General features: G+C 54.6%; 4 protein-coding genes across 4 annotated transcripts; 2 read left to right on the top strand and 2 right to left on the bottom strand.

The window, feature by feature from the left end:
* Positions 1-885: 885 nt before the first annotated feature.
* On the bottom strand, positions 886-3209 carry LRP88_07958 (uncharacterized protein; the record flags this gene model as incomplete). Its single annotated transcript, XM_083244470.1, has 5 exons — positions 886-1057; positions 1111-2313; positions 2702-2796; positions 2848-3065; positions 3134-3209. 5 exons carry the CDS (start codon positions 3207-3209, stop codon positions 886-888), a joined length of 1764 nt encoding a protein of 587 aa, XP_083098964.1.
* A 1558-nt stretch (positions 3210-4767) lies between these two features.
* LRP88_07957 (SacI homology domain-containing protein) lies at positions 4768-8186 on the top strand (the record flags this gene model as incomplete). Its single annotated transcript, XM_083244469.1, has 5 exons — positions 4768-5414; positions 5617-7286; positions 7352-7571; positions 7629-8108; positions 8162-8186. The coding sequence occupies 5 exons, from the start codon at positions 4768-4770 to the stop codon at positions 8184-8186; spliced, it is 3042 nt and encodes a 1013-aa protein (XP_083098963.1).
* A 2512-nt stretch (positions 8187-10698) lies between these two features.
* Positions 10699-11196, top strand: LRP88_07956 (uncharacterized protein; the record flags this gene model as incomplete). The annotated part of the gene is made up of 1 exon (XM_083244468.1): positions 10699-11196. One exon carries the CDS (start codon positions 10699-10701, stop codon positions 11194-11196), a length of 498 nt encoding a protein of 165 aa, XP_083098962.1.
* A 1050-nt stretch (positions 11197-12246) lies between these two features.
* LRP88_07955 (14-3-3 domain-containing protein) lies at positions 12247-13781 on the bottom strand (the record flags this gene model as incomplete). The annotated part of the gene is made up of 5 exons (XM_083244467.1): positions 12247-12615; positions 12699-12786; positions 12961-13314; positions 13455-13501; positions 13575-13781. 5 exons carry the CDS (start codon positions 13779-13781, stop codon positions 12247-12249), a joined length of 1065 nt encoding a protein of 354 aa, XP_083098961.1.
* Between the last annotated feature and the right edge of the window lie 1434 nt (positions 13782-15215).

The following is a 15215-nucleotide window of genomic DNA, read 5'->3' as shown; positions in this document are numbered from 1 at the left end:
CATGCTCCATGTGCATGATTTGTCATGCTCGACTCCAGACACACCAGGGCTGATGGACTCGGCCAGTGGCAATCCCTGCCTGGGCCTTTCTGGGGTTGATTGAATTCCAAATTCTAGCATCCTTGCAAGGCCAGCAATTGTGCCGTCAACTTTCGTCATATCATCTAGTTGAATTTGCCGAGGTCAAGTTCCGAATACTTCAACGGCTCTTATCAATGTTCATCTTTAACCACCAAGTATAGAAGATATCCAGGTCATCCACTCCCCAAGAGCCCGCTCGAGATCTCTATGGTTTCTACTCTGTCCTCTTCCCCCACTCCTGTCTTCCTGACCTTTCTTCTCCAACCCGCTTAAGCTAGCAGCCAAACAGACATCCCATCGGGTGCAGCCGGTACTCGTCGGAACTTCCGAATACCGTTGGCCACTTGCCGACAATCCTCCGCTGGATGCCGGGCACACCCCGCGTTCATCCCGTCGTCAAGAGATCTGTATCTGTCCGTAGCTGCACTCCGCATTTCAGGGATGCATCGACCTGGTAAGCGTCGCCGATGCCTTCTGTTCAGGAACTAGTCCCAGATTCCCACGTGCTGAACCCCTTCTCCACGAGATCTTGTCTTCCAAGCGAGCAAAGTAATCTTGTTCCATGTATTTACTGTGCCTATCCTTATCCATTACCTGTTTCAATCCAGAGCATCCAGCTAGGACCAGGGAGCCGAATAGCTACGTCTTCAGCTATTCGCATCCATCCAAACCCCTCTTGCTATTCGCAGGGGCGCCAATTATAATACAACTCAAGAATACCACACTTGATTATATCCTCCTCTCGATTCTGCGCCTCAAATACCGCTTTTCATCTCCTCCCTTCTTCAAACCCTCATCCTTTCTTTAGTTGAAATCCACGTTGCCTTGAGCATTTGGATCTGGCTCCCCATGGGTTTCGTAGAAGTGAGCGTATCGAGCCTCAGCTTTCTGCTTGCTCGTCTCATCTAGCTCAACTCGAGCGGCACCGTTCTCCTTCAGACCCTCTCCCACGGATAGCTTAGCTACCGAAGATGGTCTATAATGCAATTAGCAAACAAATCACTGTGATGGCATCGGTCGACTACTTACCCGAAGATCTCTCGGTCGACTTGCAGGAATACCTTCATGGCATCCTTGTCACCACGCTCAACAAGATAGGTGAGGTACACTTCTGTGAGCTCCTTCTTGACCGATGGGGAGAGATGGCTTCGCTCTCGAAGCTCGTCAAACACCTGCTTCATCCGCTCTTTGTGCTGTGCCTCTGTCTCCGCGCTTGTGGGCTGTTCCAGCTCAAACTGGAACCATCGGTCCCAAAATAGCCGGCTGTCCGCATACCACTGCACGTTCTTGATGAAGACACCACGGGCTTCTTCCACAGAGCCCTTTGCCTTCCAGAGCAGGAGGGCCCATTCCGCAACCAAGGCGGCCTTGGTGTAGATGTCCACTGTGGGAGCATCAATCTGGTTCTTGTACACTTGAATGGCAGCATCAATCCCGTTCTGGCGTCGCTCGACGTTGGCCCAGGACACGATGACCTCGACGCAATCCGGCAACCTGAGGAGAATCGCCTCGTGGATATCGAGAGCGACCTGCACCCTACCAGCGCTCTCTTCGAAGTATGCCCACTGCATCCGGATACCAGGCCTGCTGATGGGCACAAACATGGTTGAGGCGCGCATGTAGATGTTTCGCACCTCCTCTTCCTTTCCTTCTTGGCCAGACATCCATCGAGCGAAACGGAACCAGAACTCGTCGTAGTACGCGCAGGTGACGAGGCATCGCTCGTACAAGGCGACAATTCGTGAGTAATCACCTTCGGACTCCTCAAAGTCCAAGTACTTGCGCCAGTTCGCCAATTGCGAGTGCTCCAGGGGGGTGACGTGGAAATAAGGGCGTTTGTTCTCAGACTCGTACGTCCAGCGCTTGGAAACCTCGGTCTGTGTTGCTGTAAACACCTCGTAGTACATGGCGTCGATCTTGGCACGGATATCACGCTCAACCTCCAGCTCGGGCTTTGGCGCGCCATATGCCACGGCTTCCGCCTCAACCTCGGACTTGAACCGCGCCAAGACATCAGCGGGCACAACCTCAGTCATGGGTCGGCTGTGTGACAGCGATCGGAACCGCTCGTAGTACCTTGCATACTGGTGCATCGGGATGCGGATGATCCTCGCGTGAATCGCATAGATTCTGTCATGGGCCTCTTGGCGCTCCTCGTACTCTATGTACTTGTCCCAGAAGGGATGGGCCAGGAAATCGAGGCCGGCAGCAGTCGAGCCGCGCTCAAAGAGCCTAGTTGCTTAGGTTAGACAATGTCAATCTTGCGGGAGGGAGAACTCAGGGGGCGGGGGCGGAGAGGATTAATACAGAGGGGAAGATGGTTGTGCAAGTGAGTAGCAAAACCGAGATCAGGTTCTCCCGAGCGGGTGACGTGTAACGCAAGGACGACTTTGAGGTTTAGAATGAGCACGGATGAACATCAACAGAGCCTGGCAGAGAGCGTGAGAGAGCATCCCGGCTTAATGGGGCTACTGCAGGCATATCTCACCATCAGACATCTTGACAGTGAAGTGTGAAGCCCTCGCGGATATGTCGACCGAGACCACACGGGTCAAGCGAAATACTGCGCCGACAGGCAAGTTAAGGGGATGGGGAAGGAAATCATCCAAATGAGACTTACTCTCTGACGAGGTGTGGGTCATGGGTTGTCTCCATCTTGAAGGAGCAGTAATCCGTCCACAAGTCGACAGAATTGGTGATGCTTGCGCATCCTCTCTCGTAGACCTAGCTCCGTGTCAGTGATATTGCCTGAGGAGCATCTGAGGCACTCACCATCTCAGCAGACTCGGGGCCCGCAATGTTGAACTCCATATCGGCATACTTTTTCCAGTATCCGAACAGGAGAGGGAACTTGAGGAGGAATCTATCGTAGGCATCGCGGAAGGTAGCGAGGGCTTGGGGGCTAGAGTTGCGGTTCAAGCCACCCTCGAGGGTCTCGCAGGCTTTGATGAGGTTTTCCCAGTTCTCGAAGTTATCGGGGTCGGCTTCCTGTGGACATATGTCGGTTAGCCATTAACATAAAACACTCCAAGAGATTATATGTGGTCGAGACTCACCACCTCAGCATTGTGCTTGCGCACAGTCGCGTACTCCTCCTCGGAGCCGCCAAAGTGGCCGAAGTCACTCATGTCGCTCGAACGGCCAAAAAATCCTCTTTTTCGTGTCGCGTGATCTGATTGATGAAGCACACAGAAGGGCGATCGGGTCGAGTTCGCGGGGCGATGTATGGAGCTGAGAAAGTTGGAGACAGGAGATGACGCTCGAGGCTCACGTTCGTCGCGACAGAAAGGTAGGGGCTGGTAGTTCGCGCTGGTCGATGGTCTCTTTTGAGGGAGTACCTGGTCACCAAGTCACTTGTCAGCTCCAGCTGCACGTGCCTCGGGAAATTGCCGCACAAATTGGGCCGATTTGGGCTAGCGGGGCTCATGCAAGCAGCCAAGTGACTTGGTCAAAAAGTCATTTCGGCTCATCTGCAGCCTCAAAAGGTTCATCCGGCGCAACAATCTGCCGGTTTCCTGGTGACTAAGCAGACGCCGAGAGATTGCAGATATTTCAGTTGCGTGGGGGCCATAGAGAAGAATCTTTTTTTCTTCTATATCCTAAAATGAGCTGGTGATGATTCTCACATAAACATATGATAGGAAGAGAATGAACGCTCTCTTATTAGAGAGCATGATCTCAATTTCGAATCTGAAGCTCGCTTACTGTTGTTTTTTTTGTTGTTTATACGTACCGACTCGCTTCACAATCCATGGCTGTCAATGCGATCCATGTCTTGACAAGATCTGATAGAGAAGAGACTGTTTGTCTTCTAGACTGAGATTTCGCATTGGGAGCAGTTCGACATGTTTCAAGAGGCCAGGATGTCAACTACCGTGTTCATCATGGATCTATTGCTTGCGACTCTTCGCAGGAAGGCATTCGCCGTCTCTGGTTTGCTATTCATGGATCTTAGATACTGGATCCCGGTCACCAATGTCCACGTCGACTACGAGTTACGCGTCCTCGACCAAATAACTGGAAGCCTGTTAAAAGGGACCAGCCAATGACTCGCATAATGCTTGTATATGCATTTGAGTTGGATTCAAATGCATGAAGACATGGTCTCAGGATGTGCTCTATACTTATCCCTAGGCAGTGAGGCTTGTGGACGGGCTTCCATCCACATGCCTCACCTGGGCCGTACTAGAGCTGACCTCCATGTGTTCACCAGGATTCTATAATCGTGCCAACACACCGCTCTTCCCATATTCATAGCTTGACGCCATCAAAGTAACTTGATCCTTCAAGTAGTGCACACCTTTTGACTTTTTTCATCTTTTAATTAGACTCCTGTCATGGCTGAGCTCCTGCCAAATAGCCTCGTCTACACGGTCTTGTGGAGCCACGTCCACTGAGAGTCCAGCCAGGGGCGTGTTTATCGTGGCACCCCAGCTCAGAAACGTCATTCGCAGTGCATGTCTAAGCGCTTCTACCATCCTCAAAGCCCAAACCTCGAAACTTCATCCCAACACCAAGTCAGCGCTTCAAAGCCCAACCTCTCTCACCTAAACGTCTTGAGTATTTTCCGTTCCAACCGTCGGTCATGGGCCAGCGGAGCCTCTGACGCTGCTTCGCAATCGCTTCCTCGGACACGTCGAACCTTGAGGCTGCCCATCTCATGGTCTCCTCCTCCTCTCCTACAAGATGGAATACTCCTCCGCTACCTGGTCTTCCCAGGCTCCCGCCCCCGAGAAATCATGCGAACTGTATATCCGCGACTACCCTCATCGCTCCATCGCCATTGTATCGTCCTCACACGCCCTAATCCTCCGGTACACAACTTCTACCAGTGAAGCCATCGCCAATGGCTCGCTTACATCCATCGCCGCGTCTGCGCGACCCCGCGGGAACATCGGGGAGGCTCTCGTTTCCAAGTGCATGGTCGAGTTTGCGCCTGTGTCGAAGCATCTTTTACAAGACTATCGTCGTCTGACCCATCGACCGATCTACGGAACACTTGGCTTGATTGCAGTCAGCGGCGAGGTCTTCATATCTGTCATCACGCACGCAACAAGGGCCGCCACGCTACGGCCCGGCGAGACGGTTGAGCGCATAGGCGGAGTGGCATTCTACTGTCTGAGTAGCGCGGATTACGACGATGTTGTGCCTCTTGAGTCTCTCGAGTCAGAATATTCAGATGCTGCCTCGGTGCAGTCCGGCCCTTACGGCCAGGGCCTCAGCCGAAGAGAGGTGGCCATGGAACATCCTTGTCATGACCTGCGCAACCTACTCAGCAACGGAACCTTTTACTACAGCACAGATTTCGACCTGACCAACCGAGTGCAGGACAGGTATGTCGGTTGGGACTCGCGACTGGCACAACGCTCACATGGATAGACCTATCAACTCCAACTCGTTTGAAATCGACAACTTCGACGATGCCTTCCTCTGGAACTCGTTCATGATCAGCCCCCTGGTGCAGTTTCGGTCACGACTCATGCCTCAGGAACGGGCAGCTCTTGATTCTTCGCGAATTCTCACTTCTGCAATCAGAGGTTTCTGTAAGACAATGACTATTCCGTTGAGCTCCTCGCCCATCAAGAATGTCAAGACTGGCATGCCCTCTTTCATGACACTCATCTCGCGCCTGTCTTGTCAAAGAGCCGGAACTCGTTTCAACTCACGAGGCATTGACGACGACGGGCATGTTGCCAACTTTGTCGAGACCGAGACGACATTCTGGAGTCCGGCGGGGGTCCTGTTCTCATATGCCCAAGTCCGTGGTTCCGTGCCAGTCTTCTGGGAGCAGGCTGCCGACCTCATCCCAGGACGTCAAAAGATCACAATAACCAGGTCTCCGGATGGTACACAGCCCGCATTCAACAAGCACTTTGAGGAGCTTGAACAATCATACGGAGCCGTTCATGTCATCAATCTTCTCAGCGAAACCAAGCCAGGTGAGGTTGAGTTGAGCACGCTCTACCACAACGGTATTAGGCACTGCCCCCTGAGCCGACCAGGGCCAGATGGCTCATGGGATCGTGCCCTCTTGCGGGAAACAAACTACGATTTTCACGCCGAGACCAAGGGGCCTGCCGGATATGAAGCTGCTCGAGATATCCGCCGCTACATTGAGGATTCGACCGATGGTTTTGCCTACTTCCTTGCAGAGGAGACGAGTGACCCACGGGAGGACCAGGATGTCTCTGGACATGCACGCATGGTGGTTGTGCTTCAACAGGAGGGTGTTTTCCGAACCAATTGTCTGGATTGCTTGGACCGAACCAATCTCATTCAGACCATGATCTCGCAAATGGCTGTCGAAGCCTTCCTAGGACACCGAGGTGAATTCGCGGCCTCTGACTTTTGGATGAGGCACTCCAGTTTATGGGCAGACAATGGTGACTCGTTGTCCAAAACGTATGCTGGAACCGGCGCGTTGAAGTCGTCATTTACACGACATGGAAAGATGTCTCTGTCCGGTGCTGTGGCCGATGTGCGCAAGTCTGTTCAGCGTATCTATCACAACAACTTCCTCGACCCTTCTCGACAAATCACCATCGACATGCTCCTAGGTCGTCTCGTTGGACAAGCACCGGTTCACTTGTTTGATCCCATCAGCGACTTTGTGTCTTCCGAGTTGGCGAAGCGAGGCGGCGAGTTCACTTCGTACAACGGTATTACAATATGGGTCGGCACGTTTAACCTCAACGGTCGAACAGAAGGCGTCGATCATGACCTCGGTCCTTGGCTGTTCCCAGAGTCTATGGGCAACGCCCAACCAGATATCTATGTGGTCGGCTTCCAGGAAATCGTGGAGCTCAGTCCACAGCAAATCATGAACAGCGACCCATCTCGGAAGAATCTATGGGAGCAAGCTGTCAAGAGCAACCTCAATGATCGACAGAAGCGGTTGGGAGGTGAGAAGTATGTGCTACTACGAAGCGGGCAGCTCGTTGGAGCAGCGCTATGTATCTTTGTCAAGACGCCCAGTTTGGCCAACATTAAGAACGTCGAAGGCAGCGTGAAAAAGACTGGCATGTCTGGCATGGCTGGAAACAAGGGGGCTGTTGCGATTCGCTTCGATTACGCCAACACCCACATCTGCTTCGTCACGGCACATTTGGCAGCAGGGTTTTCAAACTATGAGGATCGCAATCGGGATTATGCAACTATTCATCATGGTCTGCGTTTTCAGAGGAACCGAGGCATCGATGATCACGGTAAGCTTTGCAGGGCCGGCAGCCACTTGCTGTATAATGGGGAGAGCACATACTAACACGAGTAGATGCTGTTATCTGGCTGGGTGATTTCAATTATCGCATCGGCTTGAGCTTGGAAACTGCAAAGGCTCTAGTCAAGAAGCGTGACTTTGAGGCCCTGTACGAGAACGACCAGCTCAACCTCCAGATGGTGGCTGGCCTGTCGTTTCCATTTTATTCGGAAGCTCGCATTACGTTTCCACCCACATACAAGTTTGACATTGGGACTGATGATTACGATACTTCGTATGCTTGCTCATACCTCCTTGTCTACTGATTGTGTTTGTACTAACACGATCTCAGTGAAAAAGCTCGAATTCCCGCTTGGACAGATCGTATTTTGAGAAAGGGCCCTAACCTCAGGCAAATCCTGTACGACTCGGCGCCTCTCAAATTTTCAGACCACCGACCGGTCCATGCTGCCTTTGAGTGCAGGGTGAGCATCGTGGATGAATCTCTGCGGGAGTCAATCAGCCAAGAACTCTATCAGCGCCGGAAGGCCGAGGTCGGGGACGCTACAGCGCATCTCGGCACGGGCGAAGACAGCGATGATGAAGACCTGATCGGATACGACTCGATAGAGCCGGGACTGCCACCGGCTAGTTCGGACCGCCAGAAGTGGTGGCTCGACAATAGACAGCCTGCTCGTGCGGCAGTGCCTGTCCCCAAGGCCAGGAATGGGCAGACGGTTTCTCTCAACCCCAACCGCCCATCGAATCCCTTTGGTCAAGCCGAAGAACCTGACTGGATATCGATCCCGAGGTCGTCTTCCAAGGCTTCCTTGTCAAGCATGTCGAGCTCGCCGTTCGAGAAGGTCAACTTGCCTCATGCCATAGCATCAGCTTCAAGCATCCCGCCTAGAAAGCTACCCCCGCCATATGATCCATCAACTTTGCCAGCCAATGTTGGACGTCTGGCCCTGATGGACGATCATGGACCAGCCAGCAGAGGAGAAACGCCGCCTCCGCCTCCACCCCCGCGGCGGCAGACTGCAGGAGCTGGACAGGGAGGCAGCAATGGCTTTGGACTTAATAGGACACAGACGCAGCCGCTGCCAACGCCCCTTCGACCTACTTCGGCAGCCTCCCACACTTCACATGCATCGCAGCAGCACGGCAAGAGTGGGAAGCCGGCGCCTCCAGTAGCAAAGAAGCCAGCACATCTGGCGACGATATCACCCATATCAAGTCCAGTGGGAAGCCACAGCACCATAGACGATGACTTTCGCCCTCCATTGCCCACAAGGGCGGCCACGGCTAGTTTGGTAGCAAGCCCTCATCCGCACGGGACTGGGACCGCAACCGTGCGAAAGCCCGTGGCAGGGCCAAAGCCCGGGATGAACGGCTCGAGCCCGAAGCCGTCAACTCCGGTCGGAGCAGTAGGTTTGCCCGGGATGATGGGTGGAGATGTCCGGGGTGGACGCCGAGCGGCACCACTCGTGCATCCGAAACCACACCTGCAGCAGCAGCAGCATCAGCCGCATCAACAACAGCAGCAGGGGACCATGGACTTATTGGGCTCGCTGGACGAGGGTCAGGAGGTGGGAGGATGGGAGACTCTGAAGCCGAGTACGAGAGCGTAGCGGGACAGAGAGAGAGAAAAAGTGGTTTAGCCAAGTTAGATCTCGGGCTGGGTTTGGTGGGTTTGGCGTTTTAGGGTTTCTGCGGGATTGAAGCGTTTGAGTAGGTGCAGCAATAGGTTACGCAGGTGATGGGTCCTGTAGATTTTCTGCAGCTGGGACGGGGGGGTTCAATGGGATGGAGCTCATTGACATCGTGTGTACCCAATGAATATCTTGCGAGTTCTGTCCATTATCTCCTCAATATCAGAACTGGCCTAGACTGCCCTTGGTGAAACCTGGTGATGAACAGGGTCGGTCTGTCTCACGACTCGTGAACCACAGCTGCATCATGTGCCTCTGATCAGCCACAGTTCCCTTTTTTCTCGTCGAGATAGCGGACCAAACGTCCAATCTCCCACCGTTAGGTTCGTCCCGCTCGATCGGCCGGTGCGCCACCCGCAAGTCGGATGATGTACATTTCGGCCTCCCCCGGGTCTCTTGTCTTTGTCTGGTGAAGTGCAAGTGGTGTGAGTTCTTATGGCAGTTACCCTGTAGAACAACGGCGGTGACCCCCTCCCTCCCTACTATCCCTTGCACCCATGTCGTGCTGGGCTACTTGACCTCATGACCACCCTGGACAAAAGCCTCGTCCCTTCCCCCCCCGCAAGCAAGATCTAACCCTTGACCGAGCCGATGCCGGGTATTGGATAGATGTTTAAACTTGGTGCATTGTTTGTCTCTGCCTTCTTTTTCTCTCCCTTCATCCCTCCTTCTTTCACACGCTTGGGTAGATATTTATCATCTTGGCAACGCCTTTGTCCGACGTCGATAAAATCACGTCCTGCAGTTAGCCGCATCCACTGTTTTACCTTCCGGAAGAGATAAGCTGCCTCTCTAGGTTGCCCTGCAAGGCCAAGGCCAGCGGCCCCCCATCTTCAGCACACGACCACTACTACTACCCCCCAAGTCGAACGGCAGAGGTCGATCTCGACGAACGGCTGGTGATCCCCTCTATTACTACCTCGTCGTCAATCATCACCAAATCTCCCCTCCCCAATTCATCCCCCGTCTAAAACGACACAGTAAGAAAATAGTCCAATAAACAAAACACAACCATCCATATTCGGATCCGCAACGAGTTCAAAAAAGAACCCAACACCATCAAAAGCCTTTGGTCCGCCGCCCGCCGCCCGCGCCGCGCAAATAGTCGTCGACTAAAAAGCCCGCCCCCCCAGATCGGAGACCGGGGGACCTGGCTTCGCTAGCTTCGCGACGGGTTCTCGCCGTGTGCAATTTCTCTCACAAGAGGTCATTTCTACAAAATCTTGGGGGGCGCCCCCCAGTTTGCCGACTTCTCTCTCCTTTTTCCTCTCTCCTGTCTCCTCCATCCGTTGGAGCGACTGCCTTGAACTTTTTTGATACCCCGAGCGAGTCTTTTCCCTCTTTTGCTGCACACCATCCAGGATATACCAAGACGAAGAGATACAGGACATAGTACGATTGGGGCGACGCGAGTCATTGAGAGAGACCAAGAGGCGAGACCGAAGTCGAGGCCGTTAAACCGGACACGACCATCCATCGCTGGGCGTTTTGAACGCTACTTTATTATCGAATACGAATATCTCGAAGCAACCGAGTCATCAATCCTTTTACAACACCTTGACTCAAACCACCTACAGACCACGAGTGAAATCGCTATAAACATCAATCATCGACTACTCGATTCATTATCATCAACATCATCCTCACGCCAATAATCCTATCAACAATATCAATCAAATAACGGGCATTGCTCACAAATACGAAAACAACATGGCTGGCTCACCAGAAACAAACGCCCTTCCTGTCATCAGGAACAACCCCCTCATGCCTCCTGCAAAGCAGGAGCGTATCCATATCTGGCGCACAGAGGTCGCCTCCGCCCTTTCGCTCCCTACGGCCCCGTCCCTCTCCTCGTCCCTCTCTTCATCCTCGGCCGCCACCCCGGATCCCGACCCGGACACATCCTTTGGCCTGTCACCGCCGTCGCCAGCCACTTCAAGGTCCCGCAGCCTGTGGAAGCGCATCAGCTGGCGGTTCGGCCCCAAGAGACGCGCTGCTGCGAACGCGGCGGCGGCGGCCGCAGAACTACCTGAAGGCCGCACGGCTATGTACCGTGGGCTCGAGACTAGGGGACCGAGGGGACACGACGATATGGAAGAGGGAGGCATTCTGGAGAGAGATAGCGAAGGAGCCAACGGCTTGAGGGAGAAGCAAGAGAGGTTGATGCGGGCTGCAAGGTTACTAGGCCACGGTCCCGAGAGGAACTGAGACATCTACAGCATCACGGTGGATTACGACCTACACACCGTTTTTCTTTGTTCACGAGAGGCCCGGCGCTGGTAATATTTCCTAATAGGCAACCGGAGTCATGTCGACATGTGTCATGATATAGCATTTATTCTTCATTAATCAATGTCCTTGTAGACAACACTAAACACCGAGACCGGTCCTCCACTGCCGGCTCCAACATTGCCATCTTTAGCTATCCCAGAGTCGCCGACTAATCGAGTCGTAGAGAATCGTCCCACCATTGCTGGTTGAATCGAGAACCTGTGCGAGACGATGGCCGGGTATTTGTGGCAAGGGTCGAGGCAAGCAAGCTGAGCCGCCAGAATGATTCTTCGTCGGGGCCAGGTCGCAAGAGTCGCGAAACGCTCCGTCGTTCCTCTCGGGTGCCGTGTCAAGTCCGTGAACATGAATGTAGGGGGAATTTTTGGGGGTTTGCGGAGCATAGAAACATCAGGAAACAAAACATCTCCACTGTCTCTGCTCCGAGGGGACGTTTAGAAACGAGCCAATAGACATGAAGGAGCAAAAAAATGATACTCGGGGGGGGGAAACAACAACGACGTCAAGAGACAAGGAAACGGGTAACATGAGAAAGCCCTTGTTCATGACGATCCATCAAGACAGATATCGGGTGTGAGGGACACAAATGTAGTTAGGTAAAAGGTGCGGAAAAGAAGCGACGGACGGATGAATGAAAGGGGGAGAGCTTTGCGATTTATCTGCCAGGTAAAAAAATAACCGTCATGATGTTTGGCGGTCGATTTCCGAGTCCGACGGACGAACGAGATGAAGATTCCACGCCGTGCACTTTCCCTTGCCTGAACCAGACCCAATGATCCTCCCTCTCCCTCGCCATGAAAAAAAGCAACGCACTGCGCAAAAAAGAAGCCTCGTACTATCATCCAGCCCGCCCAAGACAGGCCCAGCTATCCGTGTGTCCGGGGGCAGACAAGAGTAGCCGGGGCGAGAATACATCTCGGTTCCTATATGCCGAGACGCACGTGGTATCGAGGGGGTTTGGAAACAGATTTAAGAGGCGGCAGCGGGCGCAGGCTCCTCGGCCTTGGGCTCCTCAGCCTGCTCGGCGGGCTTGGCAGCCTCGCCCTCCTCCTTCTTGGGGGCGTCGGCACCAGCGGCCTCGCCCTCGGCGCTGTCGGACGAGGTCCAGAGGGTGAGGTTGTCGCGGAGGAGCTGCATGATCAGGGTGCTGTCGCGGTAAGACTCCTCAGACAGCGAGTCGAGCTCGGCAATGGCATCGTCGAAGGCCTGCTTCGCGAGGTGGCAAGCACGGTCGGGCGAGTTCAGGATCTCGTAGTAGAAGACGGAGAAGTTGAGAGCAAGACCCAGGCGGATGGGGTGAGTGGGAGTGAGCTCAGTCTGAGCGACGTCGGTAGCGCTCTGTGGTTGGGCACAATCAGTCAGCGGGGGGCACGAGGGGCCCGGATCTTGCGGCATGTGACGGTGGGGGGACTTAGCCTCACCTTGTAAGCCTCATGGGCAGCAGTAGCAGCACCCTTGCGCTTCTCGCCAGAGGCGAACTCAGCGAGGTAGCGGTGGTAGTCACCCTTCCTGCAGGCGGGGAAAGACCCTGGTCAGCTTCTGGACGCGAAAAATTGCAGTGTTGAGATATCGGAAGAGTCATGCGGGGAGGGGGGCGATGATGAGTGGTGGTTGATCCAGCACCCAAAAAAAAGGCGGGATGCGAGGGGCCTCAGGCCAGAGGCGGGGAAGATAAAAACGCACATCTTGTGGTAGAAGACCTTGGACTCGCCAGTGGCGGCGTTGGGGATGAGGAACTGATCCAAAACGTCGAGGACATCCTGGCAGACCTTCTCGAGCTCGGTCTCGATCTTGTTGCGGTACTCCTTGATGGTGGAGACGTGCTTGTCGGAGCCCTTGGACTCCTCCTTCTGCTCGATCGAGGAGATGATGCGCCACGAGGCACGGCGGGTGCCGACAACGTTCTTGTAGGCAACGCTGAGGAGGTTGCGCTCGTCGACGGTAAGCTCGCCGCCCAGCTTGGCCACCTCCTTCATGTAGGTGACCATCTCATCGTAGCGCTCGGCCTGCTCGCAGAGGCGGGCCAGGAAGGTCTTGCTGCAAAGTGGTAACACGTACGAGGTCAGCGATACGGCGTCTTTCTTTCGGTGGCATCAACTCGTCCCCAGCCGGGCTAGGCGACGAGGGGAGAGCGACGGGAGCGCCTGGGGAGGCGGCAGAGGGCCATCTGGACAAACCTTTCACGCTGCAGCACCAAAAAGTCAGCATCTTGAAACCGTCTTGACTAGGGAGATGGGAGGGGATGGAGATGGCGAGCAGGGGGGCAACCAGCGCCGCCCGAGGCCGCGGTGAAGAACCAGAAAAGGATCGCAAGCTGCATAGCCGATCGCCGCAGGCCAAGGATCGTGGATCGCGGGCTCGGGACGTCGTTGTGTTGACAGCGTCGATGTTTGGGCTCGACTGAGGGGTTGTGCGGGCTGAGGCGAGACCGACCAGGCGGAGAGGGAAAAGGGCACAACGAGAGTAGGGGAGGGGAAGCGGATGATACTTACCTCGGTGGTCATGGTGAAAAGATTCGGGGGGTATTATTCGTGAAAAAGAGGAAGCGGTCGTGAGAGAGAAAAAAGAGAGGGAGAGGTTGAGTGAGAAGATGGGAAATTTTGGAGGTTTGAGATTTGGGGGGTGCGCAAGTAGAATGAGGAGGGAGGGATGAGGATGGGCTGTGGATGTGGATGTGAGAGTGAGAGGTAGCGGGTGAGAAGAGGGACCTTGCCTGGCTGTGGAGGTGGGACGCAGGTCAGGCGTTGAGAACCGGCGCAGGTAAGGCAGGCATGTGCGAGTCTTGGGTGCGCGTCCCTATTTCGCGCATTGATTTTGGTAGCCCTGCCCGGCACCCTGCGGGGGATTCAGGGCTGCATCCGCTAATTTTTGGGGGGACCGACGCCTGGGTGAGGCGGGGTCCCCTCCAGCGGGCTCCAACGGGCTCTGCGCGCGCAGCCCTCCAGCAAAGGGGTGTTGGTTTATTTTGGCACCCGGTTTTTCCAGACGGCCAAAAACAACTGTTAGCCTGCATCCTTAGTGCCGTCATAACCCAGTCACCGCTCTCATTCATTCACTACAGGGCGGTGATGTCTGCTGGGAGAAAAGGGGAAACAAGGGACGGGCCCCTCTCCCGCTGCAAAATTAACGACGGACTGGACGGGACCTGACGGAGTGCGCTAGGTTTCTTACAGTACTCTTGTTGGATGGATGGCTCAGGTTGCTACGCGGTACGGTGCGGTGCGGTGCGTGGCTTCGGTTCGGTGCGGCCTGCCAGGTGCCAGACGCCAGGTGCCAGAAGTTGGGTGCCAGGTGCCAGCTCAGGTCGGTAGAGCCACGTGAGCGCAAAAAAAAGTGACGACGTTTCCATCCAAGTTCCATCTCGTTCACCCCTCTTCCATGGATCAAACAAACAAACGCTGTCGTCGTGCCCGGGCCACCTCAATCCCTCCAGTTCATTTCTCCTGAGGCCCAGCGCGCCCGCCATCACACCCGCCTAGTTGGAGATGCGCACGTGTCTGCCACCTCTCTGCCTCTGCCTCTGCCAGCGCCTACAGGAAATCAAGTCACTCGGACATCGATATGCATTCACCCTCACGATGTCGCTTCTGATAGAGGCCCTAGGCCAGCCTCATTGGGGCTGAGGACGTGCTTGATGCTTTAGATTGGGTCTTTTGTCCTCTCGCCGCCACACACGACATCTCGCGCCCGCGCGGATGATGAGATATCCATGGATCCATGGCAGGCCTAGATACGTATCCGCCAATGCAGCCCAACACATGGCAACCTGTACCTACGCTTGGAGGTCCAAACGAAACAAAACCACCCAGCATCCTTATTTGGCTCATTTACCTGCGAGCGCACGCGACACATGGTGACTGGCCGGGCTGAGCCTCTGGTAGGTATGAACTCATTTCTCGTCGTCGACAGCCTTGTATTAGCCGCCCGCACCAGTGTCT

The sequence above is a fragment of the Fusarium phalaenopsidis genome (genome assembly GCF_050370095.1).
Source record: "Fusarium phalaenopsidis strain FUZ10S chromosome Unknown contig_32302, whole genome shotgun sequence".
NCBI classification, from domain to species: domain Eukaryota; kingdom Fungi; phylum Ascomycota; class Sordariomycetes; order Hypocreales; family Nectriaceae; genus Fusarium; species Fusarium phalaenopsidis.
Note: the sequence above shows the minus strand (reverse complement) of the source record. Positions and strands in the feature narration are given on the sequence as shown.